The sequence below is a fragment of the Cucurbita maxima genome, unplaced genomic scaffold (genome assembly GCF_002738345.1).
Source record: "Cucurbita maxima cultivar Rimu unplaced genomic scaffold, Cmax_1.0 Cma_Scf00013, whole genome shotgun sequence".
Taxonomy (NCBI): Eukaryota; Viridiplantae; Streptophyta; class Magnoliopsida; order Cucurbitales; family Cucurbitaceae; genus Cucurbita; species Cucurbita maxima.
Window position 1 is genome coordinate 908,131 of NW_019272029.1, and position 25,156 is coordinate 933,286.

Consider the following 25,156-nt stretch of genomic DNA (forward strand, 5'->3'; position numbering starts at 1 on the left):
TGGCCACTTTTTATCATAAATTTATTATGATACTTCGTTGAGATTTGTGTCAATTTACTTTCGATGAGTGTAAACATTGATGATTGAACGCCCAATGATATTGGGGCTAGAGCACATGCCTGATTTGCCACAAGGCAAGACTCCATAACTCAGCAAACAACAAGAATGTGAGTTGGTCACGTTTTAAAAAAAGTTGTCCATGCTATGGTACCAAGATTTTTTTTAGTATAAGATATGGTGATCAACTATTCGCACAAAGTGTCTAGATAATCCGTAGAATTTTAAATTTTAGATAAAATGACGATCATAATTAGAATAAATTGGGTGTAAAACTGAGACAACTTACAATCCATTCTCAATTTCAAGAAAGATGGGGTTTTGAACAAATGTAATTTGATAAAGTATTTACTTAAATCCAAGAGCAAACTTGAACAATTGGAACTTATGAAATTTCCTCAAATTACAGAAATTGGACTTGAAGTAGATCAAAGTTACTTCTGATAGCCATTGACAGACACCAATTCTGCAGCATTAGATCATTGGGAGTGGAATTAAAATATAATTCAGTTCATAGATCTGAAGATAAGAATAAACAAAATGGCTTCAAACTAGTAACTAAAGATCAAAAGAAAATAAATAATGCTCATCATTTGGGCAGTAAAAATGGAACAGTTAGCTGTCTGAAACAATGTTTCAAGAAATGGCTTCCTCACCAGCATTGGCAAAAACCCATCAAAGCACAACCAATCCAAATGAACATCAGTCAAAGAGTCGGTAGAACAAAACATAAAGAGCTTTGAATCCTTTGTACAAACCAAAGGCCAAACCCTAAAGAAACAGAGTAAATGCCACAAAGCACCAAAGTCATTGTGATTGTTTCTTACAGAAACACTTCACGGCTTGTTGGCAGTTGGCCTGAGACCTGGTAAATGTAAATCACACATCGCAGATTCCAATCCTTTTCAGTAGAAAAGATGGTTTCTAATATGCATTACAATTGTTTTCTAAATCACTTAAGAAGAGGTGTTTGACTTCATGAGTGAAGTTTGTGTAGCTCAGGATTATGGAGTTAGAATTTATGCCCGTACTTCAAACTGAAACTCGCCATTTATACTACATACAATCTTTTACAGATCGTAATTCTAGAACCATATGAAAGCCATTCAATCCCAAACTTCAGTGTATTTCGTTTCTTTGGACAATTTAAACACACTAAACAGATTCGAAGTCCTCATGCTTGAGTTAACTATAACTGTGAGCAAAACTATTTCCTAGACGTCTCATATCTAAAATGAACGGAAATTTTTACAATGCTCACTGCTGTGCAGCCGCATCGAACTTGCTAAATAAAAATGAATTAGAAGAGATAAGAAAAAGAAAATGACATCTTAAAGAGACTACAGGTTAGAGAATGTTGCAGCCGAGGGGTACAGAGAAGGGTTCTGCTAGACTAAGCAAAATAAATGGATCGGCACTGAAGCTTGTTGCATTATAAAATTGGGTACACCATTACATAATATGTTACTTCTACAGATGCACATTGACTGATAGATGGTTAATTTAAAAGGCACTACTGACAATGCAGACGCCAGAAACCTAATATTCACAAAAATTTCCAAGGAGCATTTGCTCTCAGAAAGGATTTCTACCCTCTTAATCGTTATTAATGTCAATACATGCACTAATCTATCAACTCCAAAAGGAATGAGACCCTCTAATAAAAGGACGGGTGACTTGAAGAACCTCAAGATAACGGAAAAATAGAGAATTATAAGAAAGGAAAGACAAGACCCTGTACACGTACCTCTACATCTGTCTCTATCTTCCCAAAACTAGGCCAGTGGTAATATACATAAATCACAAGGGAGAAATATCATCCTTCCCATCTTCACTTTTACCTCAAGAAAAACGAGAAGGAAAGGGTAAGGGACATCGCCTGAACTGCACTAGGGATGGGTCTCATGAATAGAGTGACAATTTATCCCATATGAAAACTTCAATTTGTGAAGTCGAAAGTGTTCCATCACTTCCTCTCTTGCGAAGCCCTCAATCATGAATAATTAACCTGCTTCATCTGCAAAAATAATAAAAATAAATAAGGAAACCATGTTGTTCACCCTACAATGTGTCTGAAAAAAACAAGATTTTGAGCCAGAAAATTATTAACATGCATTCCCCTCCCTTTTGGGACTTCGTTTCTTCGAACACAAGTCACTTTTCATTTCTTCCATGCAAAGTTTGGTTTCTTATTAAAAAATCAAATAAAAAAACGAACAAACAAACACAACCTGATGAAATAATTATTAAAATGTAACCTGCGACCATTTGAGAGGGAAGGGAGAGTTGTTCAATCATGCAAGCCTATTCTTTCATGATATGAAGCAAAAGGCCATCTCTTTTTTCCTTCTCTTTACACTAGGATAATAGACTGTTAATGGTAATAATTGAGATGGATAGTCATAATACCTGTACACTGCCTTTACAGAGTGCATGCTGACCGAATCCCCGTCAGAGAATGAACCGGCACTACCCTATCACCAGATTGCTTCATTCCATTTTAGCATTTTCAGGCTTCAAATACAAACTACCTTGCTCTGCTTGCTTGTGCTGTGATTGATGCTGAGCTTGCTGTTGCACAGGTTGATGATGTTGGGACAATGAGGGGTCTTGATGCTTTTCTTGCTGCTGTGATGGGGTAAATCGATTTGGAGATTGCTGCAATGGAACTTGCTGTGGCCACTGTAGCCCAGCACTATGTCCATGAGAAGGTAAGGCACGAGAGGACTGCCTAGGGCCCATTCCCAGGTTGTTGGGTATTGGCTCACCACCAGTAAAGTTAGTAAGGGGTGAACTACCAATCAGCCCCAACTGAGGTTTTGACTTCAGTACATCAGAATCATACACAGGTTCAGATGGTTTCCACTGAGAAACAGAAGTAATTGGTGTTGTATCAGTTGAAGTGGAAGATGTATGAGGCATTGTTTTATCCGTACCTACCTGAGAAGCTTGCTTATGTGGTTGCTGGTCAGCTTGAGCTACATCAGTCTGAGCCTTCATTCTTGGATCAGAGGTACCTTGAGACTTCTGCTGATGAGATCTCTCAAAACTTGTTTGGGTTTGATTCACCTGCTTTTGAGGTGGCTGTGAAGGCGGGTGGTTTGAAGCTGCTATTGATGCAGGAGCATCCTGATGTGAAGTTGATAACGTGTGACCAGAGGAAACAGGTGGAACCTGACCTTGAGAGCTTTTCTCAGAATGGGCTGGCATCTGCAAAACTGATTTTGATAAAGGTGGTCCAGAAGCACAAACAGGAGTTTTCTTTATCTGAGAATGGTTTGATGACTGAGGACCTAATGGTTTTGAATGTTGAACTGTGTTTACTCCAGATCCGTAATATGATCCTTGACCTTGCATCAACTGCATGATCTGCTCCCCTTTTTCGGTGGGTTGATCACCAGAAGTTACATTAAGACCATTTGCAAGATTAGTATCAACAGTGAGATTTTGATGCACTAGCATGCTTCCTCTTCCTACTCCCTTGATAAGTTTAGCCTGCTGTTGAGGCTGAACCTGCTGTCGCTGTTGAGGATGATGCCTGGCAGATTGTTGCCTTTGCTTCACTGCCTGATTGTTTAACCCACTGGCTCCCGGGTTCCGGCTCAAACCATGAGATGGGAGGTGATGTTTCATTTGCTGTGATGATGTGGGTGTCATTGGGGACGATGAGGTTAGCGGGGACAAAGAGACCTGCTGTGATGAAGTTTGCAGATGGACCTGCGGGCTATTTAGAGAGGTCATGGGAAGTTGGGGCTGTGGTGGGACGTGTGGAGTTAGAGAACTTGATGTAGAAAACTGCTGCTGTTTTTGTTGCAATTGTTGCTGCTGCAAGAACCTCCGTTGATGCAGCTTCCTTTCATTAGCCAACCTCATCGCATACTGCTGCTGTGGACCAACGGCCTGATTTGGGGATGGAAGATGTGGATGATGAGGGCTGCTATGAGCATGCGACTGTTGTGGGGACATTTGATGCTGCGACTGGAGATGGCCGGGATATGGAGGAATAGATGGTGGTGTTGTCTGATTTGGAAAGGCAGAACTTGAAGCATTTAATGGTCTGTGGTTGTTCCCGGTGACTTGCATCGGAAGCTCTGGAACCATCATCTGCCTTTGATTCTCTGTACTTTGACCAGGCTAGAACAGAATATAGTGTGAGAATTAGATACAAGGTGCAAAAATTACAAAATAATTATTTTTTGACAGTTATGAAAGACAACAGAAATGATTCAGAATAAACACTAATCTCAATAATTTCCAACTAATCATGAAATTGAGTTCTATAGAAAAACTTATTTTATTTCTAAATTTAAAAAGATATCTGGATTTTGCAGTTCAAAGAAATATCCATCAACGGGAAAACTAGGATAAGACAATCGGGTATAGTCCTTTTATTTATCAAGAAACAAACAACTTCTAATTGCTATAATGAAAAAAAAAATGTTTAAAAGATACTCCCGAAGAGAGTGAAAAAGAAAATAGAACCAGAAAACAGTTATGATCATAAAGCGATAACAAAAAGAAGAGAAAGGTTAATAAACAAAAAGGTTCCATCAAACCAAACTACAAAAATAAAATGCAAAGACCAAAAGAAAGAACTCTCAGAAAACTTAATAAAAAAAACTGATCGATACAAGGTATAGGAATTTCTAGTAATTGAAAATCACAAGCTTCAATAAGAGATGCAACATGATTCATAATCAGTGTTTTATAAAGCCAAGTCACGCTAAATCTAACTTTTTTATACATTGAGAACCATAATAACTTTTTTATAATTAAAAAATATAGCATGAAATTATTGTAAATTTTAAGAATATAGAGTTCTTGGGAGAAACTGAGTACACAAGGAGATTTCCTATTAGTATTTAAGAGGCCCTTTATATTATAGAAATTAGAAATTTAAAAATAAAATAAGATAGGGCAAAAAAGTACACTGCAGTATGCACACTAGCACCGCAGCACGCCTTGGACTGCCCATCATGATATTTTCTAACAATATGACATTGGGTATGAATAGTCATCAATACTGGCCACAAATAGATTGTAGTGCAATGGATGACTAAAATTCCCAGAACAAATCATATAAAGACAGTAAAGCATATCATCCAATCTAGAATCAATGAAAGTTCATCACTTACTCGCATTCCATGCAATGCCTCGCGAGGTTTCAACACTGAATTTCCTTGGCCAGAACCAGCAGCAGTATGTATATTTGCAGGAACTGACATCCCTACCATACTGGAGGAACTCCCAGAATTTAACACAGGTGATGAGGCCATTCCTTGGAATCCTGGTCTGGACAGAGGCACGCAACGGTTCATTGTACATATCATGCCCAAACCATTTGCACTAGGTAACATTCTGACCCCACGCTCATTTCCCGGATGAGTCAGAGGTACAGATAAGTGTGATTGCTGGGCATTTTTCCCAGACGGCATTTGATTATATTGTTGGATTCTTTTCTGTTCGTCTCCCTGCAGTGACGTCCTCGGAACACTATATCTACCATCCCTGCAAAGTATATTATGTCATGTGAGGAAATCATGAGATTAGAGAATCTGAAGCGACTTTTCAAAGGTATAGAAGATTGGGATCTTAAAAATAATGATAGAAAAATACCTGATGTTGTTGAGTGAACCAGAAGCTGCATTTAAGCTAGTTCCTTGAACCATTGCAGAAGACCCTTGTAAGGAAGCCTTCACCCCCAAGTTAGGAAGACCCGTTGCTACAGAACCCTGATTTGTTATGGATATTCCACTGGCATGAGGGCTCTGATAACCAACTGGAAGAACATCTGGGCTGCTTGTCGTGTCATCACATAGGTCAAGTGGCCTTCATCCAAACAGATAGAAGAGGGAAAAAAAGTTATTTTTAGTCTGAGAAAATACAAAATAAGAAAAATTAGTATATCAATTTTACCTATGGAACATTCAAATAAAGAACATCAGGAAAATGGTAAGAAAAGAGAATGCAACTATCCAATATGTTCAATTCAATAAAACTTACGTTAAAATCACTGCATTCAGGTTGTTTGGGAAAACTTGAGAAAGAGCTATAGCATGAGATCCGTGCGGTTGTACTATTTGCTTAGGTTCCTGGTTACCATTTTTCACATGCAGTACAGATTAGAATACACCAAATAGTAAATAGGTAATATTACAAATTTTAAAAGATGTCCTACAACATGAAGGTAATAACAAAGTAAAACTATTCACAGAAAATGTTTTCCCATAAGCCATTTTGGCAGCCAACTTTGAGACAGGCCACCGGGCCATGTCAAAAATAACTTCTCAAATGGGCTGATCAGTAGCACCAGAAATTGGACAGTAGGAAAAACTCATTTATAATTGCAACCTGAGTTTTTCCCAACTAAAGTGCAAAGTAGCAGCAGAAACAGGAAAGCGAAGATTACCATTTATGCTTAATGTTCCTTTTTTTTTTCTTCCTTTTTTTTCCATTTTTCCTTTTAGATAAGATGTAGTGCTTCTCTTCATTTTTTGTGAAAAATTATTTTTGGCAGCCAACTTTGAGATGGGCCACCAGGCCATGTCATAAATAACTTCTCAGATGGGCTGATCATAAGATTAGCACTGGTAATCGAACAGTAGGAAAATCTTCATTTTTACTTGCAACCTATGTTTTTTCTAACTAAAGCACAAAGTAGTAACAGAGAGAGGGAAGACAAGATCACCATTGACCATAAGGTGGCTTTAACTGCTAATCTTCTTTGAGTTTGTGTAGAAAGCCACCTTATGGTCGATGTAGAAAGAGCAAAATCTTAGAATCTAATATAAGAAGTTTGGATGATACTTTAGTTTATAGTATACAACACTTGGCTTCTTGGTGGAGTTCAAGTAAATATTGCTTTTTCGATAATGTGAAAATTCCAACAAACCTGATTTCTCCGATAATGTTGCTTTTGCCCAATCTTGAAAATCTTTTCGAAATGCGACTTCAAGGTGTCCTCTTCCATTGGTTCCTGTAAACGTTGAAACAATTGTCTTGCACTTCCCTGCAAGAACCAACCAGAAATGTGACACTTGGGACATGTTCCAATATTCCTTCACCCTTTTGTTTCATCAACCTTTTTTCTAGTTTGTGTGTGCACGTGTAAAAAAAAAAGTGAATACTTGCCTTTGGAATGCCTCGCAATGTAGATGGATAAGGCTGAGATGAGCCTGAATCTTCTCCACTATCAGCCCCATCTCCAGAGTTCTTATCCATCACGAACTTGTGACGTTCCTTACATTCTTTAGGCTTGCGATATATACACTAATATTTTGGAAGACAATAAGACGAACACCCAATAAAAAAAACAAATAGAGATGAAGTTTGAGTCTTCAGGAACCCAAATACATATTGATAACTAGCAAATGCAACGAAGTAAACTAAGTTTCTTTTTACCTTAAACTGTAGCGTGCTGTTAATGGCATCACTCACAAGTTCCCAGTTTGGACCCAAATCGTGTACAAGCACAACAAGTGCCTAAGATAAACAGGAGTCATATCAACTATTCAAGTAGATGCAACTATGCAGATAGCATGTTTTTGAAGAATATCAAAGGTAAGGTACATACCTGGTCTTCAAATAGTGACCATGGACTTCCAGAACCTGACTGTGCATCAGACATCTACGAAGAATTCCATGATTGAAAATTAAAGTATCAGAACAGGTTCCTGAATTAAAATTAATATGCGGGACCAAGAAAGGTTAAGAGTACCTTTACTGCTTTAGCCTTTCGGTTCCTATCCCGGCCACCAATCAATCTAATGATTCTATTAGTGTTTATATTACTGACTTGGGAAGCAACGGGAGAAGATATGGATCCAGACACTGGATTTATATTGTCAAAGGTGTTATCAAGTGATTGTTTCATTAACTTTGGCTTCTTGGCATTATGTTGCCCATGTAACCCTATAAAGATTATGAACAAGTAACAATTTAATACAAAAAATCATAAAAACTAAGAAAAAATGAGAGAAAGAAAAAAAAATACCACTAGTTGCATTGGATTCAAAATGATGGTTATCCAATCTCTTTTTGGAATTATCCCTCTGCAAATTATAAGGAACCATGAATATGGTCAATATCCAAATATGTAACAAAACAAGACAAAACAGATAAAATAATCTTAACCCAAAGCTCACGTCTGACAACAGACTGTAAATTGTACTAAAATTTTAGGATATACAATGAAACTTACTCGTGCACCGTCAAACACCCTCTACCATATGCAACCTCATTTCATACATTAACCTCAGACCGGGGAGAAGATTAGGGAAAGGAAAACCACAAACAAATACTTCTGAGTTAAACATACATCAAAAACATTTTGTTTCTAAGCCCCTAAAAATCTCAAACATATCAAGAATAGGTAATATTCTGTACCAATTGCAATAGCCCACAGTGCATTGCATGGATGATCAGCTTTAATTCACTCCATACTTTTAATTCATATACAATATCTAAAAAACCTTCATAGCAAGGTTTCAAATTTAACTGCCTATTTATACTGTTGATATGAGATTAATTGATTCACATTAACCTAATATGCTCCCTCATGGCATTTGGCCATGATCTCTTCAAGTTTCCTAGGATTAGTTTTAACTTTGAACTAGCACAGAATCTCCACATTAGTCGGGACAGGGTGGGGAGCATTTAACGACAGTCGCGATCAATAAAATAAGATGAGGAAAAAGCATCTTCACGCCAGAGTAAAAAAAATTTAATGAAAAAGAGCATCAACTCACTGGTTCACTAAAGACGGTAGAATCCAACTGCCATCTATGGTCGTACATGGACCCCTGCAACCATATTGATTTGAACAACTTAGACAGCAGTGAAGAATAAAAATGAGAATAGGTACTCCTGTACCAGCAGGAAACCATTTGTGACAATATATGAGATTATATATACCAGATGCTTTGCTTTCTTCTTCTTCTTATATTTTACTGATGTTTCTGCAGAATCATATTGCACATCCCCAACTGACTCGACTTCCATGCTTTTTTGGAGTTGGGATCCGCCACGTAAAGTACTTTGATCATCCTGGAAAGAATTGGTGTCTCCACTTGAAGCATCTGTCTTAGCCTGACCATGCAAAACCATGGCAACTCCACCACTAAATGGACTTAAAACCCTTTGTCTTGAAGCAGTACGCACTCTTTTTGTTGGTATTGGACCAACATTAAGACTAGCAGGCCGTTTTCCTATTAACATAGACTGTTGAGTCCCATTTGCACCGCGTCCATAAGGCAAATCAGTTCCCATTTCATACTGTCTCCCAGTGTATGACTTAATGGAGTGTTTTCTTTTCTTTTGCACAAATTTGGATGACTTGCTACTTCCAAAATACATGCATGTCTCTCCGTCCTCATCATATGCAGTATCTTAACATCAAAAGAAAATTCAAAACTCAACTTCGGAATCATATAACATCAATCATCAAGGAAAGAATAATAATTCATGAACTACTAGCATTACCTGCTAAATTATCATACAATGAAGTCTCTACTTCTTCCTGCATGCAGCTACCAATTTTCTGCAAATTTGATTTCAGCAAATGAGCAAGGACTACCAAATGTCTAAATATCAACTTAAGAGAATTAAGTTGCTAAAAAATTGTATTGATAGCTCCGAAACAATCCATAAAACAAAAAAGGAATAGCATAGTTTTAAGTAACGAAAATAAATCCACAGTTATTCACACACAAACAGTAATTGTATAAAAAAAACGAGAAACAGAGGGAAGTGACTTATTTGTCATTCTCAAGTCCCCTCTCTTTGGGTAGGAAAAGACAGACATCACATCAACATCCACAAACAGTAATGGTAGAGATACTGACCTCACACCGCAACAGAAGAGCTTCAATAGATCGTCTATATGTATCCATTGCACCATTTGGAATTGTATAAAAGAGGCTTACCTATGAAGTCAAAGATAAATACATAAATATTTCACAAATGATCAATCATAGAGCTACTCTAGCATCCTCTGAAGTTAGAAGATTAAAGACAAGATACATGAAACATATAACATGGTTTTAAAAGTGAACGGTAAAACAAAAAACAGATATACACTAAAGAAAATAGTGTAAGAACATGTCAGTGACGGACATCCATATGCGAGAGAGATAGGATTAAAGAACATGCCAGACTAAATGATGTGCACAAATGTGGTAACAAAAAGAAAAGCTAAATCATCAACTATTGCACCCATACTTCTTTCAGCTTTTCCTTCGGTGGCATTTCAAGGTGCCATGAGTCAGATACCCTGTCAGGGGTTTTTGGTGCTACCGCATGCTGAGGGCAAAGAGAACCGTTACATTTCAAAAACCTCCCAGCATATTCCTTCAGAGATGTAGACATCCTAGTCTTTGGGTGTTGCAGCTCCAACTCTTTACTTGGCTCCTGGCATATCATTGTGACACACATATAACAACAAGATAATAAAACATGTTAAAAACAAAGCAATAAAAAAGAATCATTGTTTTGTAACTACTGAACTATCAAATTACATTACTTATAGGGCATACGCTACAATTAAAACAATGAACACATACCACGACACCACATCAAAAAAACATGTATTACATCATAGAACTATGGGTAAAGATATGCACGTATTGATAGTCATTCATTAAGGGATATAGACACTGACTTTATAGATGTTACATGCACGTACTGGTCTTTAGTTACAAGAAATACAAAAAAAAAAGGTGCAAATAAGCTAACCATGGAGACTGCATGTGAGAAGAAAAGACAAAATTGAGCAGCTAAAAAATTTGAATGAAATACAGTAGTAAACAGGATTTTTAAATAAAATAGTCGATGAATTCTACAAAAGTAGAAAGCAGTAAATGCTTCTAGTTCATATCCCAATGGGGAGTTTTCAGACTTGGTCTGAGAGACTACCATCTTCCAAGATTTAGATAAACCACATGATTTTTAAAAAATGCTCTGAACAATTATATAAAAGCACCTCAACTGAGTGCCAGAACTGCATTACAGCCTTTGCCAAGGAGTGGGAAACTTGTTTCATCTTCTCACACTTCTTCTGTTTTTCATTTCTCAATCGAGCTGAGAAAGCTGCATGGTGACATAGTTGACTAGCTGCAGTTGTCTTCCAAAGACGTTCCTGTAAGTAAAGATAACAGATGTTAGATGATGCAACTGATCATAAATTTTCTAGTGGATCTTTCATGCATAATGTTAAAATGAGAACAATTAATTTAACTCTGCAGATATATGTGGCTCAATATCCCTTAGACCAATAAAATTACCTGCATAAAATCATTAGCCAACCATGCCATTTCTTCTAGCACAAAATCCCAGTGAGATTTCCGCCGATTCTCTAATGGTTGTGTATGAACAGATAGTTCCGTAATCCGCTTGCGCTTCGCCTGTTAGCATCATGAAAGCCAAACCTCAAGAACTTACTAAGAAATTAATCATAAAATTCCATGCTATGCAGCAATCAAACACAACCCAGAGAGACAAATGAGAGACAACCTCAATTATTCTTGCCTCCTCCAGAATAGAATCTTCATAAGCCTTGTCTGCCTGTGTCGACTCACGACCAGAAAAACCCTGACCATCAGATAAAGCAGAAGAATTCCTTCCAGACATAGTATGCTCCCGAATCTCATTTTTGGACAAATCTAGAGAGACTTCAGGTTGCACTGAGAAAATATTCTCTTTACGTTCTTTAGAATCTTCCCCTGAGACAGTATTCTTCTTCTCATCAATTGCCAGTTCATTCTTGCCACTCTGTTCCAACTCCTTTGCATCAGATACAATATGGACCTCCTTATGTAAGTTGGGACTACTAGTATGACTGTCTCTTCCATCTCGAAAGACAGAGCCATTGCTAGAGATGTTCTGATGATTAACATTGTGGTCATCTTGAGAAACAGGAGTACTGTCTGAAGCCACGACCTCCTTCTCCAGCATCCCTTCATTACCAATCTGATACGATATTTGATCGGAACTCGGTAACTTCTCAATAGAATTTCTCATAGAATCAACTTTCCTCGAATTATTACACATATCAATATCCATATTTACATCTACACCTAGTCTATTTCTGTTGCTAGAAGACACCAAATCTAATTGCTTTTTACCTAATACTACATTTCCATTTTGACCTCCATTAGGCATTTTAGTCTCTTTTGTCAATTCATTACACCCATGTACACCAGCAGATGTACTTTCACTTTCAACTTTGGTGGCAGACACAGAAGTCGGGTGTTCAACAACGCCTGTGGCCATCTCTCTTTCTTCTCCAACAATGTCAGGTCCCTGAGAACCCACTCCCGTATGTGTTTGTTGGGCAATGACTTGACATGGCTGATTGTGCAAATTTCCCTTTGGGCATCTTGAAGCTGAATTGTTAAACTCGCTTTCAGGGGGACTGCCATTTGTTGTCGCAGTAGTTGTATCAGGAGTTGTCTCAAGATCACGAGTACCATTCAATTCCATATCCAACCGACCATCATCTGTTACCATTTTTAAAATATCACCATTTGCACTTAAGGACTTCGGATTTGAAAGGGCCTGGTTTCTTTCATTGCACATTTCGGGTACCGTCCCCTTTGGTTCCCGTGCTTCTTGTCGAGCTGCTAAAGACAATATATTACCACCGTGACTCCGGACTATATCAGATGAACTGGATCTACCACCATCTCTATTTGATCTAGATCGGTGTCTTCTAGCATAAGGGCGAAAAATAGCAGAATCCTCCGTTTCCTTGTTATTTTGGCTCCCATCCAACTGCGATGATTGTTCAGATGGAGCAACAGTAGCTTTTGAACTAGGGCGTCTTGAGTTCCTTTCCGCTCCCGACGGCTCATTAGCACCACGCAAGAGTAAAAGATTATCAGCACTATTTGGTTCACAAGTAGTTGGGGGCCCCGGTATACCACTACTTTCAACAGAGTCCCCATGAGGTGAAGCAGTCAACACAAAACTACCCTTAGCTTCACTGAAATATACAAAGAATATACCATGGATTAAGAAAATAAAAACACAGTTGATTAACGCAAAAACACTTCACCCAATGGTAGAAGACAGAAAGATATACCTATTACCGAGCTGGTCTGGAAGCTGATCAGCAAGTGAAGTAGACTGACTAACAGAAGTGGTATTTCCAAACTTAAAATCCAAAGGATTTCCGCCCTAAAGAAGCAAGAAAAGGATTTCAGTGACATCCACTATTTTTTATTTTTCTATAGAAGGTGATAATCCATTACAGAGGGAAAAATATCAGATAGGCTTACTTTCTCAAGAAATTCAAGTTCCCTCCTCCTTTCCTCACGAACATCATACTCTTGTCTGTCATCAGCACACAAAAAAATTGTTTTATGTTCTTATACATTTGGCACTTGCACTATCTAAAGTTGAATAAATGTGTGAACATAAAAATTGAAAATCGGTACCTAAGCTCTGCTTGAGCCTTCTCTATTGCTGCTCTGCGTGGGGAGGTATTTAAACCAATTCCAACTCCACCATCAACTCCTCCCATGGAATCAACCTCAGCATTTACTAAGAAAGCAGAGCTTCAGCAGCATCCATGCATTCCTGCATCATTACCTGCAATAATTTCCTCTCATCAATATAATCCATCAAAAATCATTAAAGCAAAATGCCCAAAACTTGAAAATTCATAACAGAGTACAATAAAAAAATCAGAAAAATAAATCAAATTTCAAAAGGTTAAATTGCATTTAAAATTCGACATCAACCACAATATGGAACTAGTCAAATGCACGCACATGGTAACTAAACTATATTTCCAATAGAAATGCACGCACATAACACATAGTGAAGCGAACCATTGTCAATTAGTCCAGGATGAAAGATAAAGCTCACAATATAGGTACTAAAGCATTCCTATCACCACATCATCTCAGTCTGTCAACTAGCAGAGTTCAGAATAAAACAACAGAGATGTCTGTTATGAAGACAACACCACAACAAATATTTGGAATAAACTCAAATTGTCCAAAAGAAAAACAATGGAATAGCTCTTCCATACTGATTTCAAATTCTTTTTGTGGGAACTTTCAGCTTATTGCCTTTTGGTGGGTTCATAGTTATAGCCAATTCTTTCATAATTACCCAATTGCGTTGATATACAACAATAGAAATTTAAAAAAAAAAACGCTTCCTTATTTTCTCTACAGTATCATCTAAAAATAGGAAAAGGCATAATATCACTTCCAAAATTACTAAATATGATATAAACCAAGACATCTCAATCTTAAAATATGAACTTCAAAGATGATGTGAAAAAAACTGATGTTCCAATTACGATGAAACAAACTCAAGTTCAATTAATGCCACAATAAAAGAAGAATCAAGCTTTATTTATCCAACAATGGATTCAAGCTACTTTAAATAGGGCTTTATTTATGCAACAATGGATTCAAGCTACTTCAAATGGGGCTTCATTTATTCTTTGGATAGTTACAAATGATGATTAAAATCTAGATTTATGGAATTTCATTAATGTATTTTAAATTTTAAGATTTTTTATTTACTTCTAAGTTACATTTACAAGTGACTAATTAGAGTCCTAAATAAGAAGTTATAACTTTTGAAATGTCTCATAGGGTTCATTTTGAGGCTATATAAAGTCATATGTTGTCTTTGTTAGACTTAAAAAATGTAGTAAAAAGAGCATTTATGCTTTCTTTTAGTCTAAGGCTAAGTTTCTTTGTAATTCTATGTAGTTTACGTTGCATGTTTAGAATCATTCAACCTTGACTTGATCTATCTTGCTTGTGGAGTGATTCGAATCTCAAAAAAAAAAAAAAAAATCTCATTCAAAAAAAAAAAAATTTGCCTTGAGAAATTTGATCAACAAGGTAATCTAGATATTACTTTTCCTAAGGGTGATTTTTTATCGTTTTGAAGTTCTTGGATCAAAGGTCTTATTCTTCAATAAGGTTGTTACATCGAACTACTGAGAGTTACAATCATTTGGGTTGAAATCAACTTGATTTGAGAGTTTTAGCATTTGTGATCCAGGAGTTCGCAAATCCGCGAGGGTTTCTGAGGGTTCTTAGATCCAATTGGCTAGGATTTTCATAACAAAATATGGAGGCTAAACATATTTCTTTTTTCTTATGATTGTGCCGCTAATCTTATGAAAGAATTTCATTGTTCCCATATAGATTTGTTTTCAATCAAACCCTTAATGTCTTAAAACGTTAAACTTCAAGATAAAATGATAATATAGGGTTAAAACACTTTTTTTTTTTTTTTACATTTAATTATTAATGCTAAAAGACAGTATTTGTCCCTAACTTTTGAGTGTATTTTTCAATTTAGTCCCTATTGTTAAAAAATGCCAAGTTAGTCGCTTCAATTTTAATATTTTTCAATTACACCCTCATCATAAGTGAATGTTAAAACGCCACCAATAAACCCACACGACATTGTACAAGTGAGTTGGTAGAAAGTTAGAGTAAGACAACCAGAGAGAAAGACACGTCAAAATTAATGTCAACTTCTTATGAATTTGAAGTTGGATTTTTCCTCCCTGAAGTGCCCTAACTCGACATTGTTGCCAATTCACTATTGTTTTATTTTTCCCCTTTTTCTGATGAAGTAACCAAATGTTCGTTAAGAAAAAATGAAAGAATGCCAGGGCATACAAAAAACAATGCCTAACTAAAAGAAAGGCTTCCAGTCAAGAATGATAAAACTAAGCACATAATTACAAAAAAGCTTCATAATTGAAGCCCACAAGGAAACCTAAAACCTGGCGAAAGACCAAACATCATAAGGAGTTTGCTCAAGCCCTCTAAAAGTTCTATTGTTCCTCACACCTCAAGACCCCACAAAATGATATACTCCCACCTACCACAAGAACTTTCCCTTCCCACTAAAAGGAGGATGAAGAAGGAACTCCTCAATCATCTCTCTACTGTCACATTGTCTAGCTAGAACAAAATCAAACTCATCAAAGAAACAAGTACACACAGCATATGCAAAACCACAATTCCAAAGTAGATGATCAAGGTCCTTTGTTGCTGTTCAACATAAAATGCAGTACCACGACCTCATCAAGGAAGGTATCCTTCTTGACACTCTGTCTAAGGTATTAATCCTGCCATGGAAAACCTGCCAAATAAAGAACTTAACCCTCTTGGAGATTTTCATCCTCCATATCAAGTCATAAACCAAATTTTGAAAGGACAAGGGTAGACCAAACAAAAAGGAAGGATTACAAGAAAAGCCCTCCAAATGATAAGGGAACCACAAACGGAAGTCCTTTCTCCCATTAGAACACTGAAAAATCTCCCAATAAAGAAAGAAGAGCAACAATATCCCTTGTGTCCCAATCAGATAACGACTGACAAAGCCCCAAAATAGGGGCAAGTTGAGCCAAAACGTCAGTCACCGAAACAGACTTCATCGAAGACAAATGGTAAAACAAGGAAAAGCACAACATTGGGGTCTATCCCCAACGCTTATCTTCTCATAAAAAAGTATCCCTCCAATCCTCAACCAAGCAACTGAAAAAATGAGACAAATAAGGAAGTTATCCTACAATACCTCTCTAAAGAGACTTGGAAGTGCCCCCAAACCAACGGACCATATTTACTCACAATAAGTGCCAAAAAACGACAGAGACATTTAGCTAACAAGGTTTGTTACAAGTAGTCCAGTTCCTTAAACCTAATCCCCCATAATCTTTTGGTTTCGAAACCTCCGCCCAGCTAACAAAGTGCGAATCACCTCCTTCCTCCACTACTTCCCACAAAAAGTCCCACATAAGCTTCTCCAAAGCCTTGCACATCGACACTAGAATTTTAAAGAGCAGGAGGAAGTACAAAGGAATCCCATATAGGTCATGTAAGCTTATCACCAATCAATATTTAACAATCATCCACAAGAAGGATATAATTGAAAGTGTTAAACTTGGAATGAAGGAATCTATAGAATTTTTCAAGACAAAGAACGCTCCTTGATCGAAGTCCCTAGAAGCCTCACTTTTGGCTTTCTTGTTCCTCTTGATGGTAGAACAAGGAAAAGCACAGCCTAGAGGAAGAATCTGGATAAGAAAATTTCAACAAAAACCTGAAGTTTGGCTTTCTTGCTTGACTTGAACACAGAAAAAACTAGATTGCTACTGGAAAGAAAATGCCAATTGCTGTAGGCTAATGGTACCAGAAATGACCCTTCCAAGCATGTTAATCAAGGCAAGGAGTGAATTAAACAGCTATTATCTTCCTTCTGCCAATCCTAAAGAGAAACCTCTAAACATTAACGACTTTTCCAACAATTTTTGCACTTGCTAAGGTTATCAAAGACGACCAAAGAAAAAAATGCCAAAAATAGCTACAATATTAACATATTGGCATATTGGCAGAGTCATAATTCAAGGAAATCTTCAAGTGCTGAAGAACTATACTCTCATACAAATAACTGGTTTCTTAAGATCTCAACCACCTTATGGAGAACATCTTTATTTTCCATCACATAAAGCTCCGCTTAAAGAGGTTTATTCTGATCCCAACCACTATCAAGACAATAAACGAACTGAAAATGATTCCAAAGCTGATGCTCCTACTAACAGAACAAGTGCTCAAACCTCTATTTGTTCTTGGAAATCTAGACAACACTTATCAAATATATTTTACATAAATTTTAAATAGAAAATAGTTATCTTTTCTTTATTACCGATATTCATGCATGTCCATGCCAACTTAAGCATACCTCGATTAAACTAGAAAACTCACAAACCACCTAACTCTTCTACATTTGATTGTTAAGGAAACTCGCAAGATATTAAATCCTAGGTATGGTAGCCATCAAGATCAAACCCATCCCCCTAAGCCACTTCCTTTTTTAATTGGCCCTAATGATTACTAGGCCAACCATGGAATTGGAAATACGCACCTGACAAGCTTACACTTAAATTTCAATATTTACAATGAGACCCATCCTTATATTGTGTTCCATCCTTTTACTAAGCTAGTTTGGGCAAAACCTTGAGATATCTACCCTCTAACAGGAACCCCACACATAGCAAAATCACAAAACCCGACTGAGCAGTTCCAAGCATGACGGCATTGCTTCAAATAGCTAAAAGTAGACATACATCAGTACAGAGCATGCACAGACACAAAACGAGTTGCGCAAAGCTGGAATACTCTGAAACCAGAATCGGCAGCACCAACTATATGACGAGTAAACTGAATAAACAGACCAAATGAAATCTTTAGAGATAAGGTTACACGAGCAACGTGGAATATGAAAACCAGCTACAGTGCCCGCTAACGCATGCCAGCTGCAATTGCTTTTCTTGCAAATTTCCAAACGTGCGTGTCCATGACTGATAAAATGAAACCTCAGAAACAATAAACTTCCCATTTGAATAAATTCAATGGAATTTGCTAAACATATTCATCAAACGCGATAAATTTTCGTCCCCGTATCTATCAATCATGAATCAACAGGGTTGCAACACTAGCCTCGACATTGCATAAAACATACGAAGCACAATCATATAACTGTTAAAACCACTAAGGTAGAATAACCCAAAATTATTGCACCCCTGGCAAATCCCCAAATTTAAAATTCTAGGGTTTCCAAGAATTGAACCGAAAACCAGGAAGCAATAATATAATCACCTGAATTTCGAAGAGAGTGAAGAAATTGGAAGCTGGGAGAGGTATATTGGAGAACCCAGAGAGTTGGTTCCCTCAGCTTGGTCTGCCCTAGGGTTTTGTGCGAGGGAAAACGTTGGTTGAATTAAAATGGAACGAAAATTGCCCAAGAACACAGCACGTCCCTGCAAATGTCAGTCCCGAAGCATCGTTGAGAAACCCTATTTGTCCCTAATTTCTGTCACACTGAGTCTCCAACGTCGAGGTTGGTTTCGATGGAGTTGAAAATGGGGGACTATGCGACCTATGCGACCTCTGCGAGTAGTGGGCTGAACATGAAGAAGACGATGAAGAAGGGGGCCTTTGAAAATATGGGTATCCATTTTGGGCTTTTTTTTTAATTAAAAATAATATATTATTTATTTTCATCCCTCTTTATTTTCTTATTCTCAAAATACATTTTAGGAAAATTCTAAAAAGTTTATAATAAAATAAAAAAATAAAAAAATAAAAAAATAAAAAATTCAAATCTAAAGTGGGATATGTTTATAATTAATAACCTTAATTTACAATTAATTTAACTATATTTATTTTAATTTTATGAATATATTATACTTTCTTCGATTCCATTTTTATAAATTTAAAATTTTCTCTTTATCTATGTCTTTGAAAGCATCGCTTTCGTTCAAATGTGAATTGTGTTTCAAAGTCATACATTATCGCGTCTGGAGATGCATCACATAATTAAATTATTATAACAACCACTTGGAATATCACAAATATGGACATAATTATTGACTAAGGCTTATTATTGAAAGAAATGGGAAACATTGGTACATCATCTAATGATTTAGCGGGAGTGATTTTTACCTTCCCAAAGTTGGTGTCTCACGTGAGTGTTTTTTGTCAGACTAAACAAAGTGCCAATAGAGAGGTGTCATGATGTAACTGATGAGGATGATACATCATCTGACACGTTAAGTAGTGTTAAAAGAAAGTCAAGTTGAGGCACAAACAAAAATAAAAGTGATGATGCTATCGGTAGTGTAAAGCTTAGTGGGGCCATATTGGATCTCGAGTCATGACTCTAGAAGTGGAGATTACGTTGAGAGTTTTGACAGGTGACTTTAGATTAAGATGCATACTAATGAGATACCTAAACACGTCACGTTTTGAGTTAATTGGACATTGAATTGACACTCTGTGATGGTGCATCACTCCTCACCACTTGTCACTGACAAGAGTGACGCTTCACAAATACCTTAAAATCTACTATAAGGCTAGACATAGTGTCTAACTTTCGGCTCCTTTTTGGGCTTCCATCAAGAATGTGATCTCATGAAAGGGGTCAAGTGGTATATGTGTGTGGACATTGCTCCTTTCTCACGAGTTAAAGGTTTCAGCGTAGACCCGATCTAGGGTATGATATGCTAAAATGACTTGGCATGGATTCTCGAACAATCATACCATAATATGCCTAGATGGATGGATGTTTGAGAAGGTCTAATTGGAAGACTGCTCGTGGGATGAATTATCGATAAATTTGCATGAGCAAGCAATGAAGATAAATGACATTTTGATGCTCGGGGTGACATCATGAAGTGTTAGTGGACTCGATGCCCAAGTTGTCGCGACAAACATTTTAATAGCCTGATAAAACCCAACATGCAACCATTAGGTAGGTAGACACCATAGTAGGCTGGTAGAGTTTGATAAGTATTATAATGATCGAACGAGTCCCGATAAGTGACTAAATCACCCCGTATGATCCTTCAAATGCTATGAGCCTATTTTGACCTAACAAAGGATTCAAACTCATATTGGTGAAGTTCTAAACTAATAGAGAAGCAAGGAGACAGTGTTGTTGAAACAAAGATGGTATAACGAGATGCGACATTGATAGAAGACATTTGCACAGCATACAGGACAACATAAATACACGAAACTTGACCTATAGGAGAAACGAGTCAATTAGAATAGTGAACAAGGAAAATACACATACATGTAACGTGTATGGCCCAGAGAAGCTTAGTTGCGCATGAAGTGAAGTTCGACTGAGGATGAAAAAAAATCTCATCCAAAGTCACAAAGAAGCGTGAAAAGTAGGTTAGGACTAGATTTCCGGAAAGATAATCATGATCAATCTTAAATCATAGTGTCACGTGGTTAGAAGAAGTACAATCGTGGTACTAAACATGTTCACTGCACAATCGTTATTCATTCTCCTTAATTTGCATGTTTAAACTATTGGATACTTTTAGAATAATTATATTTTATTAATTTATTTTTTAAAAAATAAATAACGAACTCGAACACATGAAATCATCGTAAATCTGAGACTAAATTATTATATTCGAAACATAAAAACTAATTTAACACAACGATTATTATTTTACTTTAATTTAAAAATAGTTATTAGTATAAGACTTTTTAATTTTCTTTATTCAACTTTGAATATTTGACTCCATAAACAATTTTTTTTCAAACATTAAAAAGCTTGTTACGGTCATAAATAATAACTAATAGTTTGAAAATTAAATTAAATAATGCCAACAAAAATATTAAAAAAAGTCGTATTTGGTTTTAGAATTTAAGTAATAAAATAATAAAAATATCTAAAATAGATTAAACCGAATTTATTAAATAATTATAATAAGGAAATAAAGAAAGAAAGGCAAGATTGTGGCGTATAGAATCGTCCCACATCGAGAAAGCCCATCATGAGAGCGACAAAGGATTGGTATAAAAGGGGAATCATGTGACTTAAAATCTTCATACCTTTCTCGGCCTTTTGGCTAAGATCAAGTGTAGTATCTGTTCTTATCAGTTTAATATCTGATACGTGGGCCATCGGCCCACATGATATTAAATTAATTTTTCTCGGGGAAAGGCCCAATACAGTAGCTTGCTATTGTGGGCCTTTGAGCGTCGCCCTTGCCTTGCACTACTGCATGGGCCTGGCCCACCCCTCAAAGCCCAAATCCAATTTTTTTCCCTGATTGAGATAATTTATTTTTAAATTTCTCCTTTAATTATCAATACTGAGATTTATTTCATTACATATGCTAAGAGATTAATATCATAAGTCAGGACGAGTTCTCTTACTTGCTTCTGCTGTTCTTACAAGATCATGGATCTCCCTGGCATGGTTGGCCATTCCTCCATCTGAATAAGCTCGAGCCATGATCCTGTAGGTAGTCTTATCAGGCTTGCATCCTCTCTGCTCCATCATTCCGAGTACCGCCTTCATCTCTGCAAAACATTCCATTCGCCCGTAAGCGTCCACAAGACAGTTGTAAAAGACGGTATCCAGCGTTATATTGGAATTTTCGACTATGTGCAGTACACTTTCGATTTTGTCGCGTTTTCCTGCTTGACCGTAGGCTTTTACGAGCGAGCAAAGTGTTACACAACTCGGTTGGATCCTCTCTGATCTCATAAGTCTAAAGAGATGCTCCATCTGTTTCAAATTCCCAGCCCTCCCGAATGCGTCGATAACGATGTTGTAGGTTACGATTGTCCATGAATAATGGTACTTCTGCATATACTCCATAACAGCACTCATTTTCTCATAGCTTTTGGCTTTGCCGTATGAATCCAAAAGGATGTTGAAGGTCTGAATGTTTGGTTGGATTCCAGCTCCCTGGAACTTTTCATAACACTTCTCCATGGTCTCTAATTGTCCACTGCTGCCAAAGCCTCGAAGTGTCGAGTTCATTGTCCAAACATCGGGTTTACAACCATCATCACTCAGCATTTCCACAAGGATGGACTCCATTTCAGCAAACCTGCAGAATATATACACACAAAAAGAATTACTTTTCTACAATGGAAGTAGTAGACACATTCATCTGGTCGCAAATTATAAGACAGGACAATGCAAAGAAGAGACAGAAGTTGTGAGATCCCACGTCGGTTGGAGATGGGAACAAAACATTCCTTATAAGGGTATAAAAACCTCTCTCTAGCAGACATTCTAAAACCTTGAAGGGAAGCCCAGAAGGGAGAGCCTAGAGAGGACAATATCGGCTAGTGGTGGGTTTGAACTGTTTCTAGAGAGATTGATAACAACCATGACATAGAGGAGCAGAACTAGTCCATAAGCATAAAAGACGAAACCATTTTCTTCTAACAGCCCCAAGGCACCCACCCCTTTCCTACAAAAGGAGACCTCACACACCCCATGCTGGCTCCAACTACTAGCTATAACCAAGCTCAACTTCTAGCAGTTGACTCTGGAGGAAAGATTGAAGAGAACTGGCCGTGGAAGGCGTTATGCCTGCAGAAAGATATAAGCTCCATCTAAAAATGAAGTTGATTATCATCTATAGTACTCAAATTTAAACATAGTTCAGTCAGCAACCAGATGAATCATCTATTATGTTCTCAAAAGGCAGGCAAGTAAGAGTACATTTTTGCTTTGCCATAAGCATCAATGAAGGTATTATATGTAATAGTGTTCGGTTTTATTCCTCGAGTCACCATGTCAGAGAGTAGAGTTTGTGCTTTGTTGAATGCAAACACCTGCAAGCATGATTTTATGAGGATAGAGTAAGTGTGAACGTCAGGCTGGCAATCAGGACTGTTTTTCATCTCGTTGAGGAGTGAAAATGCCCTGTCAAGAAGACCACTCCTACTATAGGCCGACAGGAGAGCAGTATAGGACTCATGGCTAACTTCACAGCCTTCCTCGATCATTTCTTGGAACAGCTCATAGGCCTTTTCAGGTTGCTTACATTTTCCAAGCATGACAATTAGCTTGATGTACATCCCGGCGTAAGGTCTGTACCACAATTGTTCGCGTAGTAGTTCAAAAACCTGAAATCCATAATCAATTAAGAAGACGAATTAGCTTAATCACGGTCGTTCTTGGCCAAGTTTTGAACTTTTCTTGTTCTTAACAATGAACAAAATTTAGCATTAATGCTAATGACACAATCCATAAGTTGTCAATGGTGCCAGTTTTTCTTAAGTTGCTGGCCTTATGCATTTAGAGTATAGAATGCACATCCGCAGTTCAGTTTCAATTTTTCTCATGCATACAAATTCCCACTCCAAATAGCAATAGCAGCTTATTCCACCGCAAACAGATATTGTTCTCTTTGAGCTTTTCCTTTCGGACTTTCCCTCAGGGTTTTTAAAACGGGTCTACTAGGGAGAGGCTTCCACACTCTTATAAATAATGTTTTGTTCTCCTCCCCAACCGATGTGAGATCTCACCGAATCTATTCCATGGTTGTAAGATAAGTCAAAGCCTTAGATCGTCCCAACAAAGTCTGATATGCCCCAAAAAGACAGGAAACCAGAATGTCCTCTTCCAGTTGATCGCTAACACACGAGCAAATCCACCTAGTGAATGTTGAAGTGTTGAAATAAATTAAATTTGTTGTTACCCACAAGCTCAAACTTTTAGGTTCCATGGTGATTTATATTTCTATGCCTCGTCTTTGTTGTACCAGAACTATACATATTCATTCTCGTTCGGTGCTGCCCGTGTTTACCGACTCAATCCAAAGATAAACTTGTTTCTTCTTTCCTGGTTGCTAAATGAAGAAAGATCCAACTTCTGAGCTTCAATTGAGGTTTATTTGCACTCAAAGCAGTCAATTAAATTTGTTCTTAAAATGAATTACATTGAACTCAAACATGAAGGGAACTGCTGGAATTCCGAACAAGAGTCATTTCACTCATCATACAAGAACCAAAAAGAGGGAAGAACAAAACACCTTTACGTTGTTCTTCCAAGAGTCTCCAACCAAAGCGATTATAAATTTCCAAACGAATACTAGAAAAGGAAAAATCAGACGCAGCTTAAAACCAAAATTAACTGACCTTGAGCGCAGACTCCCATCGCAAGGCCGTGATTCGTTCATGGAGAGCCTCAAGAACAGTTCGCGGAAGCAGTTTCTTAGAATTAGTGGGGCCTCTCTTCCTCTCAATGACGGCCTTCGTGGCTTCCCTGCGCAAAATCACAGAAATGGCTTTCTGAGAAGCAATCTTCCTGTTGACCTCCTCTTTTCTCTCGCCCGCTTCCTTCGCCTTCAGCTTTGCGATGTCCATGCGTCCTTCGCGAGGACTTCTCTGCATGAGCTTACCATCCGTAGAAGACGAAGAGGAAGATGGGGCGGGAGATTCGAAATTGTGATGGCTCGCTCGTTGTTGACAAAGAAATACACGGTTCTTAGGATTTGAATGGCTGACTGCCGGTGGAAGAAGGATGGAGGGAGTGGAGTGGGCGGCCATGGATAATGGATGCTGAGCTTTGAGATTCTCAGGCCATTCGCCTCGCATCCACGGCCTTAGTATCACATCTCCGATTGGTGTGACATTAAATATTTTATTCTTTTTTTCCCCTAAATTTTTTTAATTTTTCAAATTTGATCCATTTAGTTCTAAAATGCCAATTAATTTATGCAAGGGATTACATCGATCTCATAATCTATGTCATGAATACATCGGGGGAATTAAGTCATTTGTAATTG

At 37.4% G+C, this 25,156-nt stretch overlaps 2 protein-coding genes and 1 non-coding gene across 3 annotated transcripts; 1 reads left to right on the forward strand and 2 right to left on the reverse strand.

Moving 5' to 3' along the window:
* Positions 1-1,454: 1,454 nt before the first annotated feature.
* Positions 1,455-19,002, reverse strand: LOC111487998 (chromatin modification-related protein EAF1 B-like). Its single transcript, XM_023135546.1, has 23 exons — positions 18,699-19,002; positions 13,491-13,644; positions 13,332-13,386; positions 13,136-13,230; positions 11,566-13,036; positions 11,337-11,456; positions 11,036-11,191; positions 10,276-10,464; positions 9,900-9,980; positions 9,538-9,595; positions 8,971-9,443; positions 8,805-8,858; positions 8,051-8,108; positions 7,775-7,968; positions 7,631-7,684; positions 7,459-7,539; positions 7,189-7,326; positions 6,950-7,066; positions 6,061-6,149; positions 5,674-5,886; positions 5,193-5,565; positions 2,467-4,191; positions 1,455-2,074 (listed from the first exon to the last, which is right to left on the reverse strand). Exons 2-22 carry the CDS (start codon positions 13,574-13,576, stop codon positions 2,548-2,550), a joined length of 5,799 nt encoding a protein of 1,932 aa, XP_022991314.1. The 5' UTR covers positions 13,577-13,644; positions 18,699-19,002; the 3' UTR covers positions 1,455-2,074; positions 2,467-2,547.
* A 2,446-nt stretch (positions 19,003-21,448) lies between these two features.
* Positions 21,449-21,645, forward strand: LOC111488862. The gene has a single exon (XR_002719290.1). It is a non-coding gene; the product is annotated as a U2 spliceosomal RNA (small nuclear RNA).
* Positions 21,646-21,693: 48 nt separating this feature from the next.
* On the reverse strand, positions 21,694-24,996 carry LOC111488233 (pentatricopeptide repeat-containing protein At5g48730, chloroplastic). Its single transcript, XM_023135924.1, has 3 exons — positions 24,507-24,996; positions 23,086-23,492; positions 21,694-22,462 (listed from the first exon to the last, which is right to left on the reverse strand). The coding sequence occupies exons 1-3, from the start codon at positions 24,963-24,965 to the stop codon at positions 21,754-21,756; spliced, it is 1,575 nt and encodes a 524-aa protein (XP_022991692.1). The 5' UTR covers positions 24,966-24,996; the 3' UTR covers positions 21,694-21,753.
* Between the last annotated feature and the right edge of the window lie 160 nt (positions 24,997-25,156).

Coding starts and splice junctions, on each gene's coding strand:
- LOC111487998 (XM_023135546.1), bottom strand. CDS start 13,576: ATGGGAGGAGTTGATGGTGGAGTTGGAATTGGTTTAAATACCTCCCCA. Junction 9,981..10,275: donor CGAAGGAAAAGCTGAAAGAA/GTATGGGTGCAA, acceptor TTGACTTCATAG/GTAAGCCTCTTTTATACAAT. Junction 7,969..8,050: donor TGAATCCAATGCAACTAGTG/GTATTTTTTTTT, acceptor TAATCTTTATAG/GGTTACATGGGCAACATAAT.
- LOC111488233 (XM_023135924.1), bottom strand. CDS start 24,965: ATGCGAGGCGAATGGCCTGAGAATCTCAAAGCTCAGCATCCATTATCC. Junction 23,493..24,506: donor GATGGGAGTCTGCGCTCAAG/GTCAGTTAATTT, acceptor TATGGATTTCAG/GTTTTTGAACTACTACGCGA. Junction 22,463..23,085: donor GCTTATGGCAAAGCAAAAAT/GTACTCTTACTT, acceptor TATATTCTGCAG/GTTTGCTGAAATGGAGTCCA.